Source organism: Anthonomus grandis, chromosome 1 (assembly GCF_022605725.1).
Source record: "Anthonomus grandis grandis chromosome 1, icAntGran1.3, whole genome shotgun sequence".
Classification (NCBI taxonomy): Eukaryota; Metazoa; Arthropoda; class Insecta; order Coleoptera; family Curculionidae; genus Anthonomus; species Anthonomus grandis.
Window position 1 is genome coordinate 35,274,347 of NC_065546.1, and position 20,119 is coordinate 35,294,465.

Here is a 20,119-nt window from a genome sequence, read left to right on the forward strand (position 1 = left end):
CACACAACCGTATTGATCCAAAACGTAACTTTGAAATAATTTAATGGTATTGCTCGAAAAGATTATATAATGTAATTTGGAAAGTAATAAGTAGTGATCTATAGATATTTCAGAGTTAATTTGAAATGTTATGTTTGAAAAGAGAAGGACTCAAATAACCCCAGACTATCAAAAGTATTAACCAACTCTTTTCTTAAGAATGTGAAACCCAGTACTTGATATATTTGAGAAGAAGTATTTTTAGAGAACCATGTCTCGGATTTCTTATTTTGTTGAGTATTACGTCACTTTTATAGTAAAAATCAATTTAGAAAATACTATCTCACACGATCAAATTGTTTTTACTATAACAGTGACGTAAGACCCAACATAATAAGTAACTTATTATGAATTCCTCATAACAATACAGATTTTACTTAAACCATGTTTCGGTAAGCCCAGTTATGTTAAATTTGCAGTAATTCATATAATTTTTGTATTACCAAAACCAGTATTTGTATATCTTATATTAAAATGAGCAACATATAGAGGCCTCTTACGGGTTCCTTGGTGACCCCCACCGGTCTTATGTGCCATCAATAATAAAAAACACATTATAATAAATACATATGACTAACCAACAAAACCCTATAAGCAACATCACACATGCGGGAAAAATATTTAAAAACTGTTATTGAAAAACTGAGAGGCAGGACGCCATTTTGAAAAATTAAATTAAATAGACAATATTTTTCATAGGAGACCTTTACTTAAGCATGTTGAAAAATGCAATAGAACTACTGATCCTTGAGATTATTGAAGACAATCCTCATGAATTTAGTTGAAAATAGTTTTTCAACAAGATGGGGCACTGCCTCACATTAGCAGAAATGTAAGAGAATATTTGACTAATACTTACCCTAATCGGTGGTTTGGTCGTCGAGGGACTACCGAGTCTTACACCTCTGGACTTTTTTTTAAGGAGTACTTGAAACAAAAAGTCAACGTCATAAATAGAGGGACCATCTGGTACACAGATGGCTCCAGAATGAATAACAGAGCTGGATCAAGGCTTTGTGGTGGGATCCCACATACTCGCATACTCGTAGGGCATACTCGCTGGGGGAGCATGCCACTGTCTTCCAGGCCGAAGTATTCGCTGTATTAAAATGCGGATACAAAATCCTAAGTTGCGGACACCGCAATACAGTCGTTTTGCAATATGCTCGGACAGCAGAGCTGCCATTAAGGCTATCACGGCCGCAAAGGTAAGCTCCAAGCTTGTACTAGAGTGCATAAAAGTCCTGAAAAAACTGGTACAGGTTGGATGCAGCGTCCAGCTCGTCTGGATACCTGGCCACGCAGGCCATGCAGGTAATGAGGAAGCGGACTCTCTTGCCAGCCTGGGATCCGCGAATGTGCCGATGGGGCCGGAACCCATAGTTAGTATCGCCAAATGCGTTGCGGTCGCGTCAATGAAGGGTCTGCTGGACAAGTGGACCCACCGAAGATGAACTGAGTCCCCTGGTATGAGACAGGCCAAAGCGCACATAAGTAGGTGGGCCCTCTGCCTGTCTCACCAAAAATCTACTACGCCTAAAAAGACGCGAAATTCGGCTAGTGACAGGTCTTTTAACCGGTCACTGGCACTTAAGAAGTCATCTCCATACTATCGGTATTGCGGACAACCCGGAATGCCGATGGTGCTGTGAGGAGGATGAAACCGTTGACCATGTAGTCGGGGAGTGCCCAGCACTCACCCGCGCCAGGTTCAAATACTTGGGTAACGCTTTCAGTGTACCGAGCGACTTTAAGTCCTTCAGACCAGAGAGCCTTATCGGTTTCTCTAAGGCCGTTGGGCTCTGGTAACCCCCGGTGGGGCATGACGGGTCCATCAGGAGACCTATATGCACAACTGCCTTGGCAGCCCACTGTTTCGACAATTCAATTCATTCATTCAAATCTACGTCATCCAGCCAGAATCTATCTTCGATACATGTCAAATAATGATTGATGAATGTCGCAATATTGATGTTGCCACTTTCCAAAATGTTCGTGAAGAGTTCTCGAATTCGAGATTTGTCGTGAAAGAGTTATATTTCTGTGTTACCTAAAGTTTAATTATTATAATGGAAATAAAAATGCGAAAAATAAGATTTTGAAAGACTGCCATTTTGTTATGGGTATATTTTGGAGTTTTGCAAACTAAGCTAGGGACCTAAAAGTAGTATTTAGGTTGCTAATGATGTGTGCCAAATTTAATTTTTTTTTATATAAACGCATTCAAAAGATAAGAGGGGGAGGGAAAATTAAAAGCCGCACTGTACATGTATATATAGTACCTTAGAACATTGAAAGGCTTTCAATGTTTGAAGTATAGTACGTTGAGTCTCAAGACCTTTTCGTTATGGTTTAAAAATTATTTCCAAAAGCAGTGTGGCAGAAACTTGACAAAATGTTAATAACTTTATTTTCATTTAATAGTAAGATAAATAACTCAATTAATTAACCCAATATTTAGGGTGTTATACATTTAAAAGTAATATGTCATTATACAGGGTGTTACAAAGTTCGGTGCAAGTATTTTAAGAGCGTGTTGTTGGAGTAAAAATAAGAGTGTTTTCCTATAAACATGTGTCCTAAAATACACCCCCTCAGAGCTACAGCCTGCGCAAATTGCTTGAAGAAAATCGATTATAGTTGGTATCGTAACTACAATTATGCATCAATTCTTCAGAAAATTTGCATGTCCCCGTTTTTTGGGTGCTCTTTTTATTTTCCTTGACCAAAATGGTGTAAATCCAATTATAGGGGAAAATTCAGGGGAGCTTGGCTTTCTGATGGCCTGTATCTTACGTTTCCTATAAGAAATTTAAAAATCTAGCAGCACCATCTAGTTACACATGAAAAAATATAATTTTTTTGTCTGTTGTATTTTTTTGATATAATTAAGCGTTTTCGATCGAAAATCGCTGATAAACGAAAGGGAGTATTATTAAACACAATTAATCTATTAAATTAGAAAAAAACGAAGTGGGCTGTGACTGTTTTATTTTTTGTCAAATCAAGTTAATTTTATTCAAAAATGCAAAAGCCAATAATTTTAGATTTTTTCATGGCTAATTAGATGGTGTTCTACATTTTCAAATTTTCTTATTGGAAACATAAGATATAGGCTATTAAAATGGTAAGCCTTCCTGAGTCCTTTCCTAAAATTGGGTTTACACCCCTTTTGGGTCCGAAAATATCAAGAGGACCCAAAACAATTAGGACTTGCAAATTTCCAAAATATTTGACATATAACAGTAGTCAATGTTCCAAATAATCGATTTCCTTCAAGCAATTTGCGTAGGCTGTAGGTCTGAGGCAGTGCATTTTAGAGCACATGCTTACAGGAAAAAAAGTCTTATTTTAACTCCAACAAAACGATCTTAGAATATTTGCACCGAATTTTGTACAGGGTACAGGGTATCCTGTAGTCACATTAATTTTTTGAAAAAATCCCAATAAAGCCAGAAAAAAATGTTGGACTTTCTTTACAGAACAAAAAAAAGAAAAAGAAGAAAAAAAAATAATGCACATTATTCCCTCATATATGTATGCATAGTCATGTAGTATTTCTCTTATTTCTCTGTTATCTTCTCTAATTTATGGATTTTGTATATAATTGAACCCAACCCAACCCAACCCAACCCAATCTTTAACCTGCTCTGGATGCATATAACCAACAAGAAAAAAATAAACTAAATAAAAAGATGAATTGTACTTAAAGAAAAAAAACAAATACTAAAACAAGCATTAAAAAGATTCTTGTGAACCATTTTTTATTAGTTGCTGTCTTTTAAACTCTGCGGCTTGGCTAAACACCTAAATACATTTTGTATATTTCGGGGAACTTTTAACGATCCAGCCTGTAAATTGTAACGCGCCTTGGAAGTTTCACGTCGGGGCGGGAAAGTAGCTGTCAGCTTCGCAGTCTACGCCTCTACAGCTTCACTACAACAGAGCCCATTAGTAGCTGTAGTGGATCCATAAGCGAAGAGCGAATTTAACTTAATTTGTTGATACTTATGCTGTAATATCTTCATACAAAAGTGCAGTTTTATGTGGTTTAGTATGGGGATGCATATTTATAACATATTTTAGGTAAGAGTCATTGTGACCAGATTTTTGATGTAAGTAAAATGGCTTTCATGTGGATAAAGTTTGCATGTTTGTTTTTTAATTTAAGTGGCATTTTAAGTGTATAGCAAGCCCTATAGCTATAGTATTTGACGCTCATCATAATAATTTAATTTAAAAAAATAATATCTTAGTAACTCTATCTTAGTAATATTTTGCATATTGAAAGCATAGGAGCTATGAAAACAGAAAAAAATTCTTAAGGCAAGAATTTATAAGATGTATTCCATTTATATGAAACACTCTATCCCTGTCATTTATTTTTTTTAATTATTAGACCTCACTGTTTAATATAACAATTAATATTATAATAACTATTCAGTATCCATATGTTGGTCCACTATATGCTACTAACAATGCGCTGGTAGATGACACTGCGATAACCGTCATATTTTCAAAAGATTTTTTAGGGTAAAAATCGGCGAATAAATGCGGTTTTAAAGGGCAAAAATTAGAAAATGGAAAGCCTTTATGATTACCTCTTGACCCTTGAGACTTATTATAATTAAATGTTATACATTTTATGAAGAAAAGTTTGAAACTATATTAGAAATCGTCAAAGGTGGCCATATTGGAAATTGCTGCGTAGAAGTTTGATTGTTTATGTATTCAATGCGACGACGTTTTGGCTGCTACCTTCAATACGTTGGCAGATCACGTTAATAAACGTCAAAATAAAGCATGTTTCAACGATTTTTTAGTTGCGATTAAATGCAATTTAACGAGCGAAATCAAAAGCTGCTATGATTCACTTTTTGCCGTTTGGTCTAGTTACAAATAAATTTTAGGCATGTTCTTAAGTAATATTGAAACTATATCCGGGCGTACTGGCAGATGGCATTGATAAATGTTAAAACCGGGTATTTTAAAACATTTTTTTTACCGTGAGAATCTGCGAATAAATGCGGGTTGCAGATGATTAACTTTTGACCCTTCGGTCTTATTACAATTAAATTTTATGCCCGCTATAAAAAAAAAACGGCGGTCATATTGGAAATTGCTGCGTAAAAGTTTGACTGTTTATGTACTTACTGCAAAGACGTTTTGTGCGCAGCTTTCAACACGTTGGCAGATAACGTCGATAAACGTCAAAATGGAGCATGCATAAACGGTTTTTTAAGGTGAAAACCTGCGAATAAATAAACTGCATTTATTCACGGAAAGGACAAAATCACAAAGTTTAAAGCTTTTGAAATTGACTTTTGCCATTATAAATCAATTTTAGGCAGTTTATTACGGAATGTTTGAACCAATATTTGAAATCAAAGAGAGCTTATATTGTGCTAACACTTCAACCTTTGAGGAAGGGTGTGAAATTTGACTTATTTTTAAAGCCCCAATATACAAAGTCTCAAGAATTTATTACTTTTCATCCCGTAGTGTCGTGTCCAATAACCCAGTTTTTTCTGTTGATATTTTCGTTTTTTTATGCCTCGGGCCAGCAGATGTTTTGAAAAAATATACTAAAAATAGATTTTTGCAATCTTAATTCAAAATAATTATTTTTAATATTCGGGTCAGTCATTTACGTTTGCCCTTCATAAATTTTGATTGTTCTCTTTTATGGGGTTTCAGAGCAGATTGTTATCCAAAAAAAATGTAGCATCCAGGCATATTTGATTTTATTCCTGGCACACCATGGCACAGTTCGTCACCCATATTCAGCCCACCTTGGTGGAGGCAGCCCACCATCACGTTCCCCATCCGCACCACTTCCATCACCATGAAAAACATGATAAGCATGACAAACATGAAAAGCATGACAAACATCATAAGGACGGCGGAGGAGAGCTTCAAACATCCAAGGAGCACAAAGAGAAGCATGGCACCAAGATTCATTTACCTAAATTAGGTAAGTTTAAATTTTAGTTTTGAGAGATTATACTGTAAAGGAGAATATAACTCTTTGCTTGTTCTTCTTAAAATTCATATAACAGTCAAGTTCAAGGTGAAATTCAGTCAAAATATTTTCTTGTCAAATTTTAAGTTTCTTCCTTATATATACTTCTTATATATACTTCAATGATTTACAGGAAAATGACCTTCTATGGGTTATAATTTTCTAATCGATAATCCTGTCGGTGGATGACTTATTCGTTTTTTGTCTGTAAAGTGATTTTCGAGGTCAAGACGCGCTTCAGCATGATAGGCAACTCTTAGAAAAAGAATTGCACGTTTTTCTAAATTGTCATAATTGGTTGTATTTTAGCTTGCAATGTTTTTTTTTAACTTAAATTTCAACCAAGAGCCTAGAACATTGAAATACTAACTACTAAATTTTATTTGAGTAGTGTTTGGTTTACAAACAGATTCATCGATTCTCTGTTGTCAAGTTTATCCACGTTTGCAAAAGAGGAAATTTTTAGCTATATATCGATGCATATATGTTAATAATGTTAATTTAACTTATTGGTGTTAGATTTTGGATTAAAAATAAAAAGTAGAAATATAGATATATCTTATTCTAAGCGCAAAAATAACGTCTTTAAAGCAAGGAAAAATTATTAAAATTGTTATTCCTAAAACCGCTTGTAAAAAATTTGGAATGGCAACATGCTTGCGGTGTTACTGCGGGATAACTGATGTTATCTTGCGAAATGTCATCTTGTCAAACGGCTTTGTGTTTACATTCGGCATTTGTAAAGTTCTGTGTCTTTTCTTTAGTTTTTGGTTTAAAAACGGAAAAGATCTGATTTGAATGTTTTTGTAAATGGTAAAATGTGGATGTGTAAAAAGTGATTCAAGCCGATCTTTTCATAAGTAAATATAGATACTGTCATAACATTATGATACTGTCGTCATAAACGTATAATAATAGAAACTTATAAAGAAATTTATAATAATTATAGAATATTCAATTTCCATAAAAATGCTTTTTATTGGATAGGTACATTTAGTCTAATGAAGTACATTAAATAAACGTATACGTTCATAAACGCTAATATTGTTAATAATTTAAAGCATAATCTATTATTAATAAATATTTATCATGTAAATACTTTTTGACGACGTCACTGGTAAAGATTCCTTGTGTCGGTAAAATCAACAATGCGATCACGCGGCCTTTCGATGTTGTTGTTTTTTTCTCTAATATAGGGACGTTATTTGCATTCATTTAACTTTAAATATTGACTTCTTTATACAGTATGTTATTATATTTTATTAAAGAAAATACTTCATATTTTATTAAAGAGAAACAGTAGTATTGTTTTGTGTCTGTTAAAATAAGTTACTAATTTTTATGACATTATGAATTGTTTTTTTGCCATTTCTATATAAGCTTTTAGCATTTTGCATCAGAGATGTTGCAAGCAAAGTTCCATGGCAATTCTAATTCTAGCCTTTCAATGTTCTAAGACCAAGATTAATCATCGTAACACCGCTCTGCACTCGGCCTGTCTGGACACGAGTGTTAGATGGTTGTTCTTGCGATATTCTATATGATGAATAAAAACTAGAAAATTATTAACTAATTTAAAAAAAAAAAAAATATTTATTCTTATTCGCTGAGGTTAACATGGATGGAGTGGAATTAATTAAGAAAATTATATTCTACCGAACAGTTAATGATTGCATGAACAGTTGATGAACAGTTGATGATGAAGTTTATACTAATATATGTAAATCTAAATGTTAATACCTGCAGGAAACCATCGACAGCTTTATCTTATTGAATTGACAGAAATTCATTTATATATAGTCGACAACCATTACGATAATATATTTTTAAAAAGTTTTTCACTGGAATAATATACTTTTCGAGGAAATTAAATAAAAAAAATTAATTTTTGTTATTTAATTAAACAAAGAAAACTACAATTAACTGCCAAGTATAAATAATGACCTCATTTTCCTGAGAAAAGTCAATAAAATAATTGGAAATAAGACAAAAATTTGTACCAAGCCCTTTTGTACTTTGGCAGGCTTCGACCTATTCTGGCACTATAAATCCAAATTCGATTGAAAACTTAAACTTTTTAAAATTGCATTAGGCGTTGTGTCCAACTGACAGTAGATCGCCCGAATTTGGGTAGATTTCATCAACCCATATCGGAGAAAAAAAGTAGGGTTCCAAAGTAGGCGGATTTTTGGGGTTACTTTGGCAGTATGTGTGTTAGAATACAGTTCACACTAATGTAGGGGCTGTTTAAAGCTTTCTTTGGCACTCAAAAATCGTAGAATTTAGGAGTAGCATTGAGTTCGATCAAAATATCTAATTTTTAAATTAAAGTTATTAAAGGTATAAGGCACTTTTTTAATACACTCATTCATTATTCCAACCAAAACAATCTTTAAACTTAAACATAAATTCTGAACATAAAACGAACATATTTTTTAAAAACTAAAGAGAAAAATAAATCAAAAGGTTCATATCTTCAGCAAGAAAAGTCAGCATCTTTCACAGAATCATCACTGTCAAAATCGCGGTCTGTGCTAAAGGAACAAACATAAAATGGATCGTTCATTACAGATCCCACAAATCCATTCTTTGCATTGTTATCTTCATCGTCTACTTCTTAATAAAAATTGTTGGGTTCCTGAAGAGCCAGAAACTGGTTCTTCTGTAGATGGCTGTTTGCTAGATGGTCCTTGAAGCTGTGATATTACCTTAATTTCTTTACCGGATTCTATTTTCTTGTCACGCTTTCTAGTGCCTTTTTCTGTATTTGAACCTCGCATATCTTGAAGCAATTCAATTAGGCTTCCACTTAGAGCCTCCTGGGCATTTTTCGGTGCTACTTCTAATGTACGGCCTGGAATTCTTTTCAGAATTTCCTGGGGATCAAAAGCACAGAGTTCGGTGGCTCTAAAGCCTGACTTTAAATTGTTTGACACATTTTCGTGTATTCTAATCCACAATCTATTTAAGAGTTTCGGAAAATATTCTTTTGAAATTGAAGCATTGGATGTTGTTTCGCTGTGCCATTTGTCCAAAATCTCTCTTTATTTATTTTTTCATTGGTGTAAATACTGCAACATCCAGTGGTTGCATCAAATGAGTGCTATTCGATGGGAACGCTCTTATATTGTTTTCGTCACAAGCTTTTAGGTGAGACGCTAAATTGTTTCCGATAACAAGGATTTTCTTTCCAGGATTGTCAATCTCTCTAATTTTAGGTAAAGGAATTTCGAACAACCACTTTTCAAATTGATCCATATCGAACCAGCCACTAGATGTGTGGCTGTAGACTGTTCCAGGAGGATCTCCTTTTGTCCAATCTTCGTATAGACTACCGACCTTGTCGAGGATCATTGGGGGTAATACATCGCCTGCAGCGTTTCCACACACTATAATACTGATCGGGGCCTTTGAATATTGTTGAACCCTCTCCACAGTCGTAGTTCCTCTTGGAACTACGACTTTTTTCACACCAGGATCATCCTGAACATTAGTTTCATCATAGTTAAAAACTAAACAAGGGTCAGCATCTTGTAAAACATCTTTAAAATTATCAAAAAAATTGACAATTTTATTTGGACCTACTGCCGCACGAGTTCGTTTAATGTTTGTTGCCAAACGAACACTCAGTTTATTTCGAATAATAAAATGTTCTAGAAAATCATGTCCCGGAATATTGTTTTTAAATTCCTTAACCGCGCGACCCTTCCTTTGCAGGTATTTGGAAAGCAATAAATATCCGCCTTTGAAAACGGAAGCCCCTAATCGCTCACTGTCACTAATTTCTTTGTAAGTAATTGCTCCTCCTTAGGTGTGAATATGGTTGGGTGACCTGGAGGCCGATTATGTTGACCCTTTAACTTATTTTGAAGTGTCTTGCGTGAAATTTTGAAGCGTAAACTTGCTGCCGCCTGACCCTTGCCGCCCCTAATGGCCGCCAACGCATTTTGAAGATCATCCTCAGTATAGTTCTTGTAGGAACATGACCCTAGTTTTCTCCAATAGTTTTTAGGCATTTTTACTTGTTTTCATGTGACAAACTGCCAAGGTAGACCAGTTAATAAGTGCCAAAGTAAGCTCGTTTTACGGTGTACTCGACAGTTTTTGAATGGATGCCATCAAAAAATCTCGTCAAGTGTCTGGAAAAATCTAAGAATATTCCAAATAACCTCCTGATTTCTGGATCTCTAATACTGACAATAAGCTTCTTTCATTCCGTAGGTCATGCCGGTCACTCTCCACAACACTATCCGGTACTCCCTCATACTCCGACCCACCACCACCACCACGAGCAACACGGATCTGAACAAGAAAAACGCGACTCGGGACAGTACCTGGACTCTCACGGGATACCGCATACTTACCAGCTGCATTTTATTGACTCTCAAGGCATCCACCGGTAAGCATCAACGACTTTTACCAAAGTTTTGTAAAAAAATAATGTTTGCTTATAGAGATTACCATGGATACGTGGAGGAGCATATGGAAAAGGATTTCCAGCAAGAAAAGGAGTATTATCAAGAGCGGCAGTGGGACAAGCGAGAATTACACATGGAAATGGAAGAGGTTGTCGCAAGGAAAGCTGTGCCAGAGGACCGATCTCCCTTTGAAAAAAGCCCTTCCAGGGATGACAAAAGGCCCACGCCACCACAATTTATTAATTTGAAAGGGGTAGAAAATAAGTATCAGGTAAGTAAAAGGGCACATTATGCTTTAAAGGTTAGGCACATATTATATTGACTTTGGTTGTCGTCATTTAACCTACTTTTATGAGGATAATCTCTCCATATAAAGGTTGCTGACTCATCAGGTTTTTAGATAGTAAGAGCCTAAAAGTCTGGCTGCAGAGAGTACAAAACTGACGCCGTCGCGGCGATTGGCGTCGTATAGGGCGTCTCGACGGCTGCCAGGATATCTTGTTTCTATCCTCGGTGTAGCCTAGAAATTTATAAAGCATTAGGGACATTTTTTAACGTAATTTTTCTTAGCCATCAAAGTACTAACGCAAAAAAATTATTTTACCTAGATAGAAATCTCGTTGACGGAATTTATCTATATTATTTAGCGATATTCTGACAAATGAAAATGATGACATTAATTTGTTTTTATGCCAATGAATCCAGAGAATTATCGTTTATAAATCTCTAATTGTTTTGTTTTTTTTTATGCAAATTTTCTTTGTTTAATTACTTTATTTTCCTCTGTGATTGTTTTCTTATTTTTCTCGTGCCAGGCGTAAATTAAAAAAAAACTATTAACGTCCTGACAAATAGACAAAGATTATTCATCACTAATTAGTTTATCTAGATATATAAATCCCTATTAGAGTCCAAGGAAACAGTCGGAGATAGAGGAAAATGAGGTAAAAGAAAACCTTAGACATTCTAAAATATAGACCAAGATATAATTAGATTAAATAGATATAGATCAAGCTATTAAAATGTCAAGGTAGAGACTCTGTCTAATCGCATTAAAGGAAACTATCGATATTCTGACATATAAAAAATTATACCATTTTATTGTTTTTGTACTAAAGAAGTTAGAAAATTATTATTTTATAATTATCTAATTATTTTGTTTTTTAACTGCAAATATACTTTGTATAATTATTTCATTTCTTTTCCTGTGTTATTTTTGTCTTATTTTTCTCGTGCCCCGACTAAATTCCAAAAACTAACAACGTCCTGATAAATATCTCTGGCTCCAGTCGCTCTATCATTGCTGACCATTGTCGTTTTCTCCTATACGTTCGACTAGTTGTTTCCATTTTATTCGGTCCTCTGCATGTCGAAAAAGCTTGATAGAATGAGCGGGTGGTGTTTTGTGGTACTTGATCGATCCATTTACTCGGCAATTTACCTCTGGTTCTTTACCGGTAACATTCCCAGATATAAGTCTCTTTAAATTATCTTCACCTCGGCGGGCTATGTGACCAAAAAACTGAAGAATTCGTTATAGGCAGATGATAACCTGGGTTTATTTTCTGAGTTTATTATTAACCTGGGTTGGTTTTTATTTTCAATTAATTTTAAAATTGAAACGTTAGTGTGTGAAACTGCCCAAGGTATTCGGAATTTTCTGACATTCAGAACCATGTAGAGCCTAAGTTTCAGCAACATATAAAAATATCAAGAGCTTTAACATGTCTCATTTTTATATTTTGGAAAATCGAGCGGTCTTTCCATATTTTAGCCGGCTCATAGCGCTTTGTGCTATGACTATGCGCTTTCGCATTTCTGACTTGTACTTTATACACCTCATACATAAGTCATGTTGATTTAAAATCAGTCAATTGTAAAGTGTTAAATTTATTAAAGTGTTATCAGTATTTTAGTGTTTTTTAAATAAATTTTTAAGACGACTTTGTTGCTTTTATATTCCACCCGCTATGAGGGTGGTATCGTCAGCAAATTTTAAGTTGGTGATGTTTACCCGGCTATTATAATGGTTGCCGCCAAACTATCTATCTAAAGACTTTCTTATCACATATATCTTATATTATATATAATTCACCATATATCTTAAAAAGGTAGGGTGATACAGCCTTCCTGACTCCTGGTTCCGCTCAACATTATTTTGAGAACCTTTATTTTAAAGGAACAGTTACTATATTTGATTCATAGAGGTCAAGCTCCCATATTTATCAGGTTGATTGTTGGTTGATATTTTCTATATTTATTAATAAGCTCAATACAAATACTAAATCTGAGAGATTTAGTATTTGTTCTCTAGTTTCTTTTTCTTTTACGAAGCTTGCCTGTTCTCGGGCTATTCGGCGGTCTAAATAGGGTTTGGAGAGGTGATTGCTGGCGTGAGATATTAGTGAGTGTTCGATAGTTCTTGCACTTTGTAGTGGTTTTCTTTGTAATGATCGTATATTGAAGTAAACCAGTCAGTTGGCCAGAGTAAAAAAATTATACGCTTCTTTATATCAACATCTGAAGAAATTCCCCTGGTATGGTATTAATTCCTAGATATTTGTTATTCTTTAACACTGAATCTCTCCATTTACTTACCAAAAAGTAGTAAGTAGAAAGTTCTCTGGGATAATTGCTTGACCATAAATTCTCTGGTGGAGTCTGTTCGTTCCTGTACACTGTATATACAGATGTGCATAGCTGATTCTCCACGTTTCGAAGATTACATCGATATCAGTTTTTAGATTTCCTTCTTTGTCCAAAACAGAGTAGTTCTGTGGTTTAAACTTCCTTGTTAGCAATTTTATTTTGTTAAATAAGCCTCTAGGCTTATTTCTATTTCTATGTTCTTTTATTTCTTTACAAATATTGGCGATGTATATCATGGGCATCAAGTATGGTCTACGTCTGCTTCTCGGTTAATAGCTTTTCTACGTTGAATTAAATCAAATATCCATGGTTTACGCTGTCTGGTAGTTCAGGTGGTTGGTAATGTACGATTTTTTACGGTTTCATGTCCTCCTAAATATTTCAAACTTTTTTCAGGGCCATGAATTTTTGATGGATGCAAGGGGCCATGCATTTTTGATGGAGTGTTAGTACCTGCAAGATTCTGTTGTATGCAAAATGCTATAAGGCGCTATCCCTTCTAATTCCTCTAGCCCAGTCCAAACTGCCCCATAGTATATTCGATGTTGTCCAAAGCTTTTTCTGACTCTGTTATTAAAATCTCCTCGGATCAGTAGTGAGTAGGTCACGGTTTGGGATAGTGGTGAGGATCTTTTTCAAGATGACCATAAAATGCGTTTATTACTGCTGCTTGGGATGTCGATGTTAAGACATAGATTATTAGTATAAAATGAGTGGTGGTTGTGGAGACTTTAACATTTTGACATAAATTAATCTATAATTCGCTGCATTGTATCCAATAAGAGCTTTATTTAGTTTCGGAGACACCATGATTGCAATACCATTGAAAAATAGTTTGCACAAATAGACAACAATAATTCATTATCAATTAATTTATCTATATTAATCGATATTCGTATATTCAATAGATTATATAAAACCATTAACATTCTAAAATATAGAGTAAAATATATAATTAGCCTAAATAGATATAGATCAAAAAATTAAAATATCTAGGCAGAGGTTTTATTTGTACGTATTAAAAAAAACCGTCAATATTTTTATAAACGTTAATTTGAGAAACGAGCATAATATTTCAAAAATTTTTTTTCTCCAATCTAGTCCTGATATTGATAACAATGGTTTATAGGCTGCAAGAAAGATTTGGGTTGGTGTGTCTTTATTATCATCAAAATAGGTGTGCTAGAGCAGCAGTACGTGATTTTAATGGTTATCGTCCAGATAAAAGAATATGTAATGGATTTTATGAGGAAGTTTCAAGAAAAAGAGTTAGTACAAAACTGAAAAAATGAAGTTCAACATTTAGTGAGAAATGAAGTGCTGGAAATTGCAGTGTTAGTTCATTTTAAGATGGAACCTAATTGATCTGCTCAAAAATAGCTACTAGATCTAGCATATCTAAAAGTACCGTTCACAAAATATTAGAAAAATAAATATCATGCCTACAAAATCAAACTAATACATGAGTTAAATGAAGATTATTTTGATTATCGTGTAAAATTTTGTAAGTACTTTAGTAATAGGTTAAATCGTGAGAAAAATTTGCTTTACAATGTCTGTTTCTCAGACGAAGGCTCCTTTTATTTACAAGGTGAAGTCAATACCAACTGTTGATACGGGAGCGACACTAATCCTCATTTATTTCGAGAGACACATACGCAGTGACCTCAAACATTTAATGCATGGTCTGGAAACCTAGAAGATATTGCTTAGCTTTTTATTAATACAAATCTTAATGCTGAAAATTACTTGGAATTTCTATAAGACGCCATCAATCCGAGAGTAACTGTTACCCCTTTGGATTTTTTAATCTAAAACCCAAAGCCTTTGCCACAAAGCCTAACTCCCTTGAAAATCTTCGAAATAGGATTGTTAATGAATGTCAGTTAATAACTCCCGAAATGTTCGCTAATGTGCGCAGACTTTTAAACAACAATTGTATTTTTGTATGCAAGTCAACGGAGATCATTTTCAACAATTAATAAAATAGGTGTTAGATATTTTTCCATTTAAAATAAAGTTAATTTTTGGTATTCACATTTATTCATATTTCTTGAGAACGAATTGATAAAATAACAAAATAAAAATAGGGCTATGTAGAGAATAATAAAAGTACCTTTAATGCAACGTATTACTGAACTCCTATTAAATGGCCTGGGGGTGAGGGAGTGACGTCAGAGAAACGCAATTTCGGTCAATAGATGTCCCCCTCAATATTAAATTCGGTCGTTTTTTGCTGAATAATTTATTTTTCAAGATTTTCAGGGTGCACTGTTTCTTCTCGGATACCTTGTGTTTTTTTGTTAGTAAACTAACCTCTCAATCTCCACGTTCAATAGAAATCATCAATCTTCTAAAAAATATACTACTATTTTCTGAAATTAAATTATTATTAGTGGAAATAAATAATTTGTAAGAAATATAGTCCCTGGAATAAGTAAACAATATTTTGAATTTCCTGAAACTAAGTTTTGGAATAAAGTCTAAAATTCGCTTGGAATAAATAAGCAATAACCAATAATTTTTTGAAATATCTTCCTAAATGCCTGGAAAAGTTCCTCAACCACCTAGAATAAATGAACAATAATTTCGATTGCCTTAAAAAAGAACAATATAACCGTTGATTAATATATTTAAATGCTCGAACAATTACTCTTTTCTGGACTCTCCCAAGACCAAATCCGCTCCGCCTCCACCATTCTATCCAGAAAACCCCTGGATTTTCCATTTTCCACCAGATGCCGTAACATTCCCCACCACCCACCCCTTTATCAAAACAGTCGATAATCCTGGAGCCACAAGGACTGGACAAACTTTTTAAATTGTCTTTTTATTGCCTGGCAGTAACAAACAGGGACGCCGAGCCGGCACATAAAATTGCAAATTGCGGCTTTTTATGCCCGACAGGCAACGTTCTTTGGCGTAGGTGCATGGTGATGATGTAATAACTAGGTTAATATAGGTATAGTAAAATTGACGAAGTAGGAGACGGATAGAGCGGTAATAGACCTAGTTACCTACTTCTTATATGATGGGTTTTTCAATTATTATTTGAGTTTAAAAAAGTTTAAAAAAATCTGTTGCTCAGTTGATAGTAATGTTCATAGTACCCAAGCAGTACACCAACGTGATTTTGACATACGGTGATGTACACCGTATTGAATTGATATTTGTGCTTAAATAATCATAAAATCATACTTTTTTGATGCATTAATTTAGATGAATACATACGGAAAGCATAAATTCATTATCATTAATCATGGAATTTGGATCTCAGCTAGGTTTTTATGTCGAAAAATTGATTTCTTTTTCGTTATATAGGACTCAAATAGATTTATATTTATTAACAAATGATTCCGAAATAGTTTTATATCCCAAAACATACCTAGTGTAGATATGTAATCTGATCATAACCGTTTAGTGGGCAAATTTAAAATAAAATTAAAGACGATAACAATGATGACAAGAAACGATGCGACCTGCGAAAATTGTCCTCACAAATGGACAAATTAATCAGATCACATATAAGTCAAAACATCCAAAAACTATAACAAGACGAGGTGAACGTCGATCAACAAACGGAAGTGCCATACCAGAGATCATAACAAACATCAGTAAAAATCATCTGTAAAACACAGAAAGATAAGACAAACCATAGATGACACAAGATATTCTTGACCTAATGGAAAAACGGAGACAAATGCAAAATAGAAATCCTAAGAAACATAAACGAATTGACAGAATAATCAGGCTCAAATCAGGGCAGCCAAACAATACAGCATAGAACACAAATGAGACAAAATCGTATCTCTTCTTTTTAATTTCTAATGCCAATTCCTTTTTATTAAAAACCGCTTTTCTTTTATTTTACTGATCGAGCTTCGTCAACTTTGTGTAATTCATATTTATCAAAGGACCCATAAACACATTCTTTATTGAATGCCTTGGACCTAGCCACCAATGTCGCTTCTGGAGTACGTAAAGATAAGCAAAGATTATCCTTTATGAATTTTTACTACGATTTCTTGTCTGCAATTTTCTTTTCTCTATTAAGAAGGGGTGATAATTTATATTTTTCTACTAAATGATAAGCAAGTTTTCTTAAAGCAGTTGCAGTAAGCCCAAAAAAGTTTGTTTCCTAATTAAGAACGTGTACAACCAGCTCCTTTTCTATGTTTTCGGTCCAATCCTTGGGCCTTCCAAATTTGACCTTCTTATTTATTCCTTTAAAATGACGCTATACCGTTGGCTTAGGTAGACTGTAGTATCTATTCATTGAATCCTCATTGAACTCCTAAATAATTTGGTTAATGTCTCATCCATATCTTCTTGTTTCCATTTATGATATATTTGACATAATTAAAGCCTACAAATAGAAATTCTTAAGTCGTACCGATTCACATAAGGTTTGTTCTCACTGCAAATTTCTTACAAGTTTGAAACTGTTTCCAAACCATTCTTGATGAGCATGCGTAAAATATTACAACTTCTGATCGATTTGAAACCGTCTGTGCGACATCAAATACGGGTTGAGTGGAGAAGAAAAATAACCTCACTTTTTAATGCCAGTGGGAAATGGGAAAATTCAAACATAAACAAAAAAAAATTATACTAGAACCTTGAAATAGCTGTTTATTATTAATATAGTTTAAGGTTGTGTGATTATTTGCTACTTCAAGATTTACTCTAAAATAGTCCAGAAATTCTATTCTATTAAATTGGGACACGGTTTCATCAAAATAGTTTTGATTTTTGGGCTTTATCCGTTCTTCAATTAAATCTTCTTTAAAAGTCTGTGTCGGAATCAACATAACTCGGAATCAACAAAATTCTGATCAGATTCTTCCGACGATTCAAAATCATTTATTTCCTTAATGTTTATTTTTAGACTAATTCAACAATTTAAAATACAATTTTCAAAACGAATATCAAGGAGTATACAAAACGACAAAATACAAACAACAATTTAGAGGTTATGTTCATATTCCGAAGATCGGCATTGACTGGCTACACGAATTCTCTGACACTTTGCTTGAAATAAATCCGAAAACAAGTCTGACTATCAGATGACGATCAGAAATTTGTGTAAGAACATCAAACTTTTGATTTGAAACCGATCAGAAGTTCCTGTGCGAACGCATTTTACTCTATTGCGCATGTTTATTTGTCGAAAACTTGTTTCTTACTGCTGTGAGAACAAACCTATAAACTAACATTGAATAAAATTTTTATTATTTCTATTACGGTCAAACGGCTATGTATATTGTACTGAATTTATATAATAAGGAATATAATTTTTCATTACTAAAAATATGCAGAAAATTATAAGAAACTTAAAATAACTTACTTGGTGACAGGATCTATCACGATCATTTCTTATAGCAGACAATAACACGTAAAACAACTTATTTGGCTGCTGTCAACGTCTATATATTTCTACTTAAAATGTACAGAGTGTCAATTTGAAAAGGTACCACCCTGTATAAAATTCAAAAATTTCCAAAAACACGTTAAATTTACTTTTGGAACGAACATGAGTCGAGTGACGTCGAGTGATACCTCATTTTAAAGGTCTTTTCATAGATACCACATACTTTTGTTAATACTTTATAAGAAACAAATTAAAGCCGTAAAGATATCAAGTATCCTTTTTAACATTTTGAAAAACTTCTGCCTGGATTTCTCTACACGCAGCTGTGATTCTTCTTTTTAAATCTTCCAAATTACTAGGTTGTGTTTTAAAAACAATTGATTTTCAATACACCCATAAAAAATTTAAAGGTGATAAATCGGGTGATCGTGGTGGCCATTTAATTGCTCCCCGTCGACCATACCATCTGCCAGGAAATCTATCATAGTGTCATATCTGTTATGTATTTAAATAAATACGACTGTTCTTAAGTAAGACTTTTGTTTAAATAATTACAAGACATACAAGAAGCCGCTAAACAACCGACGTGAGACACGAGGCAAGATACACAGAAAACAGACCAAGGTTTTTCCTCTTTGTGTTCTGTGGCAAGATATGATATAACATAACCTCTTTATATATACTGAGCAACCTGACAGATGTAAACTAAAGTTACGTTTATATTTTGTACGATGCTTGGTACGGTGTTAAGGCGCATTCACAACATTTCTCTCTATCCTAATTAAAGATCTAACCTACATCTAGGTTTTATAACCCTACCAAACCTTGAGACCTTAGAACAAGTCTTAGGAGTAAAATTTACAACTGTCGATATATTAATGTTTGAACTATTAACAGATTGCAAATGACTAACATTGGTGATTCAGAAGTAGAAGGTAATAAAACACTTTGTAGAGGATTAACATTTATTTTATCATTTGTTTCTCTTAAAATATCTACACCTACCCCTGTTAAAACCCTTAGCTTATACTTAACATTAAATAAATTTAAGTCAGGAAAGTACTTTTCAAAATCTTTGACATGAATAACAGTGCGACATGCTCCACTATCAATTTCAAAATTCACTGGCTTACCTTTAAGCTCCAAGCTTACCTGCACTGGCTTTTGCTTATGTGCATTATAAATGGATGACACGGAAACTCAAGACAAAATCATCCTCTTCTGTGCCTGAAGACTGTTCAATATCTTCGCCCAAAGCATTGACTGTATTACTCCTACAGACTCGACTTGTATGCCCCTTTACCTTGCACTTAAAGCACTCCCACTTTATGGTTGGACATTTGTCAGGATCATGTTTTCTTACTCCACATCTGTGATACAACTTTGCTGATTTTGAGCTGCAAGGATCGTCTTGGATACGATCTGATTGTTTAAAAACAGCAGGAATTAACTTTTTCTATTTTCTAAAAGTAATTTTATCCAAACTTTCTGTGATGGTGTTATCCGCATTCATCGATTTCACTTGTCCCTCCGTTACCTCCATAAAAAGAGCTTCTGTATAATCCATATCAAAAGTTAATCTGTCCATTGATAGTAACTTTCTTTTGATGGCTTGTGACC

At 34.0% G+C, this 20,119-nt stretch overlaps 1 protein-coding gene across 5 annotated transcripts in view; it reads left to right on the forward strand.

Moving 5' to 3' along the window:
* The first annotated feature begins 3,990 nt into the window (after nt 1–3,990).
* The window catches only part of LOC126733491 (ankyrin-3-like), a 165,867-nt gene continuing 149,738 nt past the window's right edge, over nt 3,991–20,119 (forward strand). The window contains exons 1-4 of one of the 5 annotated variants that reach the window (XM_050436854.1): nt 3,991–4,125; nt 5,737–6,013; nt 10,283–10,460; nt 10,516–10,750. In XM_050436854.1, coding sequence (XP_050292811.1) covers nt 5,800–6,013; nt 10,283–10,460; nt 10,516–10,750 — 627 coding nt within the window. In that variant the 5' untranslated portion in view covers nt 3,991–4,125; nt 5,737–5,799. Of the gene's footprint in view, nt 4,126–5,736; nt 6,014–10,282; nt 10,461–10,515; nt 10,751–20,119 lie in introns of those variants that run through there. The other 4 variants (XM_050436845.1, XM_050436798.1, XM_050436817.1 and 1 more) reach the window with 4 other exon arrangements.